The sequence below is a fragment of the Mesitornis unicolor genome, unplaced genomic scaffold (assembly GCF_000695765.1).
Source record: "Mesitornis unicolor isolate BGI_N332 unplaced genomic scaffold, ASM69576v1 scaffold33233, whole genome shotgun sequence".
NCBI lineage: Eukaryota > Metazoa > Chordata > Aves > Mesitornithiformes > Mesitornithidae > Mesitornis > Mesitornis unicolor.
The window spans coordinates 59,861-68,800 of record NW_010173211.1 but is presented as its reverse complement, the minus strand read 5'-3'; the positions used below and the strand labels follow the sequence as shown (position 1 = coordinate 68,800).

Sequence of the window (8,940 nt, the reverse complement as noted above, 5' to 3'; positions counted from 1 at the left end):
GGTGGCCCCGGTCCCCGGGCGGGCGGTGCTGCGCCTCGGCCCAGTGCCACGGGAAAGGATTTGGCCCGGCCTTGGGCGCTGCGTTGCCGGGTGGGATGGCGGCGGTGCATGTCCCTTCCTCTGCCTCTCCTTAAACCTCTGATTTAACCTGGTGTCGCTTAAAAAATTAAGGCCTGTTGACAGCCTCCCTTGTGGAGGGGGGGTTGTTAGGTTAGGGGTAGGGTTTAAGATGTATTTATTTATTGGTGAGGGTCTAATAGATCTGAGGGCTCCCTCTTCTTTTGCTCTTCCCTGGGCTGCTCATCGAGCCCCTTTGCCTAAGGGAGAGAGCTCCAGGCTCTCGGCTTGTCATGGGGATCCGTGCCCCTGGCAGGGAGCAGCGATGGGTTTGTGCTCTCTGAAAAACAGCTGCATCCTGCGCAGTGATCTGTGCTTGAATCTGGCCAGTGTGGCTGCTCAAGCTGAGAGAAGCCTCACTTGGAATTAAATAAAACAAACTAAGATGAATTCTGTTTTCTGTTACAGTTTTAAGCTTATGTCCAGAGGACAGAGCCAGCTTTTCTTATTTCTGAGCTAGCTCATACTGAAAAACCTTTAATATAAAATAAATAAGGTACCCATTTGTTTAATTTTAGTGGACAGGACCATTTGCTGCTATGATGTTCATTCAGTCAGGCTCGCCTTTCCTGAAAAGAATTGGGAAATAGCCTTATCATTATCTTTTGGGTCAAAGCTTATGGGACTCTCCTTCAAGTATTGCTCTAGGGTCAGCAAATTCTTCAGCAAGCCATGCCGCAGAGGCTGATGATTAAGTTTTAATATGGAAACTGGAATATGCTACTCTTCACAACAAACAATGGGCAAATGCTTAAATTGGAGAATTGCCCAGCCACTTGGCCAGGTTTTGACTGGTGTGCCTTATCTTGTGTTTTGCAGAGGCTTAAAATTCTTCCCCTAAATGCTTTTTTTTTTCTTCTGTTAAGCAGTCTGCGTCTTGTTAGGGTTTCTGAAGCTGTTGACCCAACATCTTAAATTGGTGAAGATTCTCTGGGTTGCAGAAAGTTTTGACCTGTATTCAGTGAAAGGAGGAGCCAAGAACCCTGCTGCTGCTTTTTTATACATATGGTGGTTAAAAGTTTGGCATAGTGGCGTCGGCTTTCTTCTTAACTTTGGTGGGGATGTGTTGTCATCAGTTCAGTAGACTACTAGACTGGTAAACTGAGACTTCCCTGCTCTTACACCTCCTTGTTCTAAACTTCTGTGTTCATCTACCCTAGTTTAGCAATGCGATGCTGTAGCCAGCTTTGAATAAGCAAGTAAATTACAATGGCCCTGGAAAGCAGGACAGCTCTTTTCTCCAAGATGATGGGAAGGGAAAAACAAACAAAAAACCCGAACAAAAAACCCAAACCAAAACAAAAACCCAAACAAACAAACCCCAAAACCAACCCAGTTTTGATATCTAGTTGAAAAACTGGGATAGCAGCAGCTTTCACTGAGTCTCCTAAATTCCTTCTTCCTTTTGAACTCTGATCTCAATTCTTCAGATCCAGGATCATACATCTCCCTCTTATTTCCCACTGTTTTCTTGAGATGGAAGGTTGAGGAGGAAGAGAGCCACAGGAGAGAGATATTAATATCAGAACTGTGATTCTAATATCCTAATATTGAGTGGTAACCCTCTGAGTTGAAAACTTATAGAGGAGAAACACCTGGAGTGGGATTTTGATCTCCTTTCTTTAGATTATTTTTATTTTTATTGCATATCTTAAAGCCCTTGATATATGATGAATTTGCTGCTTCTAACACTGAAATAAAAGAGGATGGAAGAACAACTCTAAAGGAAACAGCATAACACTTTGATAGAGAAAAACTGTCCGTTTCTTTTATTAAAAAGACTTTTTGGTTGGCCAGACTGTGGCTTTGGGAGAAAGCTGAAGAAAGTTCTCCCGATATATTTAAATTGATGACTAAGTTGTCGTCTTGCACTTCATTCTATAATGAGCAGGAATCCCTGAGTGATAAATGATGAATCATGGCTTTGGGGGAACTTCAGGGCTGTACACAGGCCTAGAGACGGGATTATTGAAACCACTAACGAACGCAATGGTCTTCCTGTGATCAAAAGTAAACTTAGCCTATGACCAACTCTACCTGTTCTCAAACCATCTAATTATATAGGCAGACTGTAATGCAGAGATTGTATTTTCAGCTGTTGTAGTACACGGTAGCTGTGGTGGTGCTGGGCTGACAAGGAAATTGTAGCCTAAAGCTTTCTTGATGCTGGAGTGCAGTGCTCATTGCCACACTTCACTTTACTGCCTCTCCTGCAACAAAGTTGACCTCTCCAGTCTTTAACCACCTCTGCAAGGTATGGAATAACCTTACTGTGAGTGTAGTGAAATCCTCATGGTCCTCACTGTATCATTTCCCTGCCTTTGCCCTTCCATTTTCCTTCTCCAGTAGCTACTGTTACACACATGTGATGCTCTGTGCTTTGCAACAATGTAAATTTTACTTTCAGCCTACAGGACCAGGTAGAAAATAGTAAATCAGTGAACAAGAAACTCAAACTGCTTAATGCCACTCTACTAAAACAAGGCAGCAGCCTTGTCTCTTCCACCCTCCTTGCCCTGCAAATTCCTTTAAGAATGAAGCTGGACTAGAGTACTTTCTTAGAGCTTTACTAAATCAAATCGTGCCCTTTCTCCCAGCTGCACAGGAACTGGGCTGCCTGCTCTTACCCTGAGCCAGGGCCCTGTCACTGTGAGTGCTATACAGATATTTATTAAAATCAGTGCCTCCCACAACAGCTTGCAGCTCTCCTTCAAACAATCAGCCTGGTTAATAAGTGGAATTTGTCTGCTCTTTCACCTGCTCCAACAAGGCTCCTCTGTCTTGCACTTCCAACTTAACTACTTAAATTGATGTAACTTCTTCTCGGCTTTGGTTGCCATGTACTTGCTAAAAATTAGTTTCTAAATCTGACAGTACTGGATTTCAGAGAGCTGCATCTAAAAGAGTCTTCATTCTTTTCTGGCATAACTTCTTCCCTGCAGCCTGAGCTGCAAGATCTCTTTCCTTTGCCACTTCTGCTCTAAAACACCTCCTGTCCATCTGCACAAGCCCTAATGATCAATAAGTGCATGTCTTTTCTTCTTTCTCCCCACCCCAGACCATTAACTTAGCTGATGTGCTTATAACGATTCCCTTGCCAGCATGAAGACTCCAAAGCAGCAAAATGCTTAGTTTCTCTAATGCCTAATGAAAGATTAAAAATGAGTGAGCAAAACACATTGCTTTAAAATGTATATTGCATAATAATATTTCATATATAACTTCATAAAGGTCTGGGATCCGTCTCCTGTTCCCAAAGTGATGTAAGTGGGGAGCGATAAGTAAAAAGGCATTGCTAAATCTGTGGGCTATCACCTGGCACGATGTGCTGTATATAATTTTATGTGCTACCTCTAGTTACAGCTGTGTAACCTCACTGAAGCTGGAAGTATGGATAGAGAGAGGGAGAGGAGGCAAAACTTCAATGCTGAGTTAACACAAATAAGGAAAGAAGTATTTAAGTGCCCACTGCCCACTGCTTGGATCGTGGTGGAGCAAAAGCTCTTTTAAAAGGGAATTTTCATCCCTATTTGATGTAATAGAGTAACTGAGCTGCTCTAAGTAAAAAAATGTTCTCAATGACCTGAAGTTTCCTGCTCAATGCCTTGGTTCAGACTTGCCTGGTCATGTGCAAAGGAAACAGATGTGAGAGCGACTGCTGAATAATCACCCTGAGACAGTCATCTCAAATGGAGAGGATTTAAGGATGGAGCCAGCTTGCTTTTGATTTCTGTGGCCTGTCCTATTTCTGAAGGTTTTTTGTCTTGTGCAAAGGGTGCATCTTCCCTAGCTCTGTTTTCCCTCTGCTATAGCCATATATTCTCCAAGTAACTGCTCACCTCTCCTGCTGTAAATCTGTGCATGAGTGTGCAGATATGAAATAATTTGTCAAGAAGAGGTGATACGGTAAGTTGCTGGAAACAGAGCATTTTGGGCTTTCCTGAACTTGCATGCATGCAGAGCAGAGTCTAGAAACTTGAATCCACTGTGGGAGGGTGAGGCAGAATCTGCCTTAATCTGTGTTTTGCTGGCCAGAGGTAGCTGCTTCGCTACCAGTGCTTCTTCCCACACAAGTGCACTCCCAGCTGCTATTTGCTGCCTTCTGATACACTTCAGCAAATACAAAGCATCCCACAGTGCTACTTGTCACAGGACAATGCCAATGTTCCTGAAGCCAGGCAGGATGCTTTTTATTTATTTTCTCCTTCTCTTTACTTGTATCAAAGCAGGTGCTGAAGGAAATCCAGTCCCTGAAGGGCAGCAGGAGTGCAGTTGCAAGGCACCTTGCAACACTGCTGGAATTGAATCTTGGGTGACAGCCTGTCCTTGCCAGTTTGTCCCAGCTGTACTGGAGGTCACAGCATCCTGCCAGGGTTGTGCCATGTCCACCACAGAGCAGTGCAGCTGATAATCCAGCTCTCTGGGCTGTTAGCACCCCCAAATGCTATTTACTCCTGCCATGCTGACTTCTTTCACAGTCATGAAAGTTAGTGGTTTTCTTCTCCAAGCCCAAAAGAGGTTTTATTCCCGTAAGCCATCTGAGCAATGTAAACTCAACCACTGCCATGCTATTAGTTTAGTGCATTACACTTTTGAGTATTTGAGAGCTCTCATGAATTGCTGCTAAAGGGAATTATATTTAGAAAGTATCTTGTAACATACTTAGTGGCTGGTCACTTATCTTGTCTCTGCAGCGTGGAAAGACTTCCAGCCTTCTTGCCTAAGAGTGAATTTGGCATCTTGTGCTCTGATCCCTCTGTATATAAGGCAAATATCAATGTTGGTAGTTCAACTATATGGTGACTTCTAAGGCTGTTACACAGCTCTCTTTTCCTCAGACACTGGTGTTTTAAAATAACATGTCCGTGTTTCTTTAGCTATTGGTTAGAGAGCAGTGTGCCAGCAGATCTGAGTGAAAGTGCATAAGGGAGGTCTGCCTTCCTGAAAAATGCCACTGCTGGAGACAAAGTTTCTATATAAGAATTTCTAGGAGAATCTTAGTGCTGTGAATTATGCTGTGGGCGAGTCAAGCAATAAAGGGGCTCTTGGCAGATGACACCCTATCCTGTACTGTAATCAACAGTATTGAAGTCTGTGGACACATGGCTGATAATTTGAATACCAGTTTTCAGTGACAACTGCTATCCCCATCTGTTTTTCTGTTGCTCTAAATGATTTCATTTGATACTTGTGTTCACTGTTTCCTTGTATGCGTTGGAATGCAGCCCACTTCAGAAAACATGTAATTCAAATAACTTTCTCCAGGAAAGTGAGATCTTTTGAATGCCTGTTTTTTAATCTTCATGTCCCTTACAGCCAGGCAGTTATACAGAACCTGTGTAATACCACAAAGAAATATAGAGCAGAGAATACCTTGGTCTTTTCCTTATAAATATGGAGGGATCACTCTTTGCCACCAGTTTCCGAAGTTGTAATGAGAGTAGAGGGAAGGGTAGGGAAGATAAAGCTTTGAGAGTATTTACCAGACACATGGAAAGCGTGGAGTGGAGCTCTGCCTAGCCCTTTGTTGCTGCCAGGATTATTTTGTGCATGGATTTTTGGGAACAAAAATTTGGTTCCTGTGAGTTGTCTCAGTAAGTTTGGCCATTTCTGCTCCAAGATAGCTGTGATGTGGAGGTAACTTCTACTTTACAAATCTCATATGTCTGGTAGTATGTATATAAGCCAGGCACTAGAGTGGTGTGGTCCAGTCATGAGTCACCCTCCTTTTCCTGCTGCGAAGGAGCACAGTTGAAACTAATTTCTTTCCAGAGCAACACTCTTCACTTTTTCCAGCCTGGAAACTTTAGATCCACAATTCAGAGCTAAATATACTCTGGCTGGCCACAGAGAGTGACTCAGATGCAACAAGCAAGTCTGCCCTATCACTGCTTTCAAAAAGCCCTGGTGCCTTTTCAGAGTGAGTAGCAGAAGCAGGTGGGGGAACTGGGCTGCATTTTAATCTCTTCCCATCCAGTTGTCCTGTCTGCTGCTGGCAAAACTGACTTAAAAAATCAGGAGCCAGTCTCTGCTCTGAAATAATCATTGGGGGTTCTTCCTTCTTTAGGAAAATGCTCTCTGGCACTGGAGGTAGAGTTTTGACGTACCAGTCCAGCAACAGATTTCTTCTGCTTGTGCCGGATATGAAGCACAGACCACAAAGCACAGCATCCTCTTCAGCAGTGGGCTGGAGTGGTGAGTCATTGTGGCTGTTAGCTTTGGAACTGACTTTGATATCTGCAAGAGGAAATCTTCACTATGTCTGGCTTTATCAGAGCACTGTTACGCTGCTGTCATAGCAGCTCAGAGTCCTCAGCTGCTGTGTAATTAGATCAGTGCACATACAAGCAAGAAAAACAGAATGCACATGAAATCACATAACTTATTACTATAAAAGTTAAATATAATAGAGTCTGGATTTTGTGTGAGTAGAGAAACAAGGTAAGCAAAGTCAATGGTGAAAGCTTGACTCTAAACAAGCTCTGAATTGGGATTGTGGTTTGAGCAGGTGATGTTCTTGCCCTGGCCCAAAAAAGGGACTGGCTGTTTATAGTCCAAAGCTGATCCACTGGATGGCTTGGTTTGCTTGGTAACTCCAATAACAATAATAGAACACAACCCTCAGCAGTGCCCCTCTTGCCAGGCCTGGCTTTTCTTCCTGCGAGACCTTTATCTCTTACCTCAGTTCCTTCTGACTCTCAGGCATGTGTTGCATGCATTGGGCCTGGGCTTCCACCTGTTGTAAGCTCCTTCTGCAGGTCCGTGAAACTATTTTGTTTGGGTGTAAACCAATAAGAAGGCTTATTCAGAAATAAGAAATAGTGAAGTAATTTTTGTTTAGCTAGTTCATCTGACAGCCTCGGCTGAGCCTGGTTTTGGTCATGCATGAGGAAAAGATCCATCCCCTGGGCAACTGATTGTTCACTCCATCTGCTCTCAGGTTTTGTTAACTCTGGGTCTAGTATCAAGTGGATGTGTTGATTGCACAGAGAGGAGGGGTCCTGGCAGTAAGTGCTTCTCTTGATGAGGTGCTGCAGAAAGTCATTATCCTGAGCTGTGCTCAGGAAGAGAACATAAAAACAAAGATTATTTAAATTCACTGCTAAGTGTTCCTTATTCGTTTGCACTTGTTGCTTTATTTAGCTTCTGCCTAAGAATTGAATTAAAGGTTGGTAAAAAGACTTGACAGCAACAACTGACTTCTCAGTGCCTTACCTCCCCAGTAACAAGTTACCAGTGGCTGGATGTTTGCTACATGGGCACAAGTCACAAAGGCTCTAACGCGTGCTTATTTTTTTCCTCCCCTCTTCTCTGCAGATTTCTGAGTCCCCTGAATATGCTTATTGGTGGTACAGTGGTGGTGCTGGTGTTCATGGGGTTTGTGTGGGTTTCGCACAACAAGGATATACTCCGCAGGCTGAAGAAGCAGTACCCAACCACATTTGTAGTGGTCATCATGCTGTCTAGCTACTTCTTGATCTCCTATCTGGGAGATGTCATGGTGTTCATGTTTGGGATCACGCTTCCTCTCCTCTGTAAGTATTTTTCCTCTTCTTGGGGTGGCTAGAGGCATGTGGCTTTCTCAAATAAGTCTGCAGAGTCTAAATTGGCTGTTGCCTTTACTGTTACTATTTAAATGATCCCAAAACAAAATTGGGAGGGAGAGGACACAAAACATCACAAGCCATCTTCAATGTTGCTTTTAAAAGGATACCCGTGGTTACTTAACCAGTCATTGAGACTTCATCTTCCTCCAGTGATGTTGTGGCATTGGAGTGCGTCTCTGGAGTGAACACTGCAAGAACTATGCATTCCTTTGGCATTAACAATGAGTGTGTTTCTGTCATGCAGTGATGTTTGTCCATGCTTCTCTGAGGCTCCGGAACATAAAGAACAAGCTGGAGAACAAGATAGAAGGAATAGGCTTGAAGAAGACCCCGATGGGCATCATACTGGATGCTCTAGAACAGCAAGAGGACAGCATCAACAAACTGGCTGACTACATATCTAAAGTGAAAGAGTAAGCAGCTGCAATATGGCATTTGTACCTGTTGCAAGAGTGTAGTTGCTATTTACTATTGTTCAAGCTTGCTTTCAGTTTGTGTACAAACCAGGAAATGCACGTGATACAGATTAATAGTTGCAGGATACAGGTATTCCAAGGTCTTCAGGGCTCCTCTGAAAACATAAGAGCAGCAACTTTTTTCTATTGTATAGCAAAATGTTCTGGTGTTTACACAAATACATACTAACTTAAATGTGTTTGCTTGTCTCTTCTTCTGGGGATAGAGGAGGAAGAGATGGAAACCTATGGAATGCAGTCTCTCAAACTGTCTTGTAGCAAATTTGTGTATTAAAAGTAACACCCCTTCCATCTCAGTTCTACAAGGTGGCGGTTTAGCGAGTTTATGCTGGGTGGCACCTTCAGGCTGGCAATGCTCAAGGTGAGCTGGAATGTGTCAAAGGTGTCTCTTGCATCCTCCAAATCCCTCACTTGAGTGGTCTGCATTGAGACCACACTGCTACCTTAACTGGCAAGTGGTAAAACTGTGCAATACTTGTCATGAATATGGGTTCCTGTCCTCGCCTCACGCTCCCCCTTTAGCAGCCAGAAAACAGTCTGAGTAGATCCAAGCATGAAGAATATACATGGCACTGTGCCTCTGTCAGTTCCAGTAAAATGCACCTTTGCTCTCTCCAAAATCTTGATCTATAAAAACTGTTCTTTCCTTGCATGCCAGCGAAACCGTGGCCAGGCACAGGAGGATGAAGTTTTCAGATGGGTTGGATGAGCTAGGTTTCTATCCTATTGGTGTTTTAAAA

At 43.4% G+C, this 8,940-nt stretch overlaps 1 protein-coding gene across 1 annotated transcript in view; it reads left to right on the top strand.

Moving 5' to 3' along the window:
* ARL6IP5 (ADP-ribosylation factor-like 6 interacting protein 5) overlaps positions 1-8,377 on the top strand; it is a 9,130-nt gene extending 753 nt beyond the window's left edge. Inside the window, exons 2-3 of the mRNA XM_010180644.1 lie at positions 7,435-7,652; positions 7,969-8,377. Of these exons, the coding sequence (XP_010178946.1) occupies positions 7,435-7,652; positions 7,969-8,141 (391 nt within the window). The 3' untranslated portion in view covers positions 8,142-8,377. The remainder of the gene's footprint in view (positions 1-7,434; positions 7,653-7,968) is intronic.
* Positions 8,378-8,940: the final 563 nt, after the last annotated feature.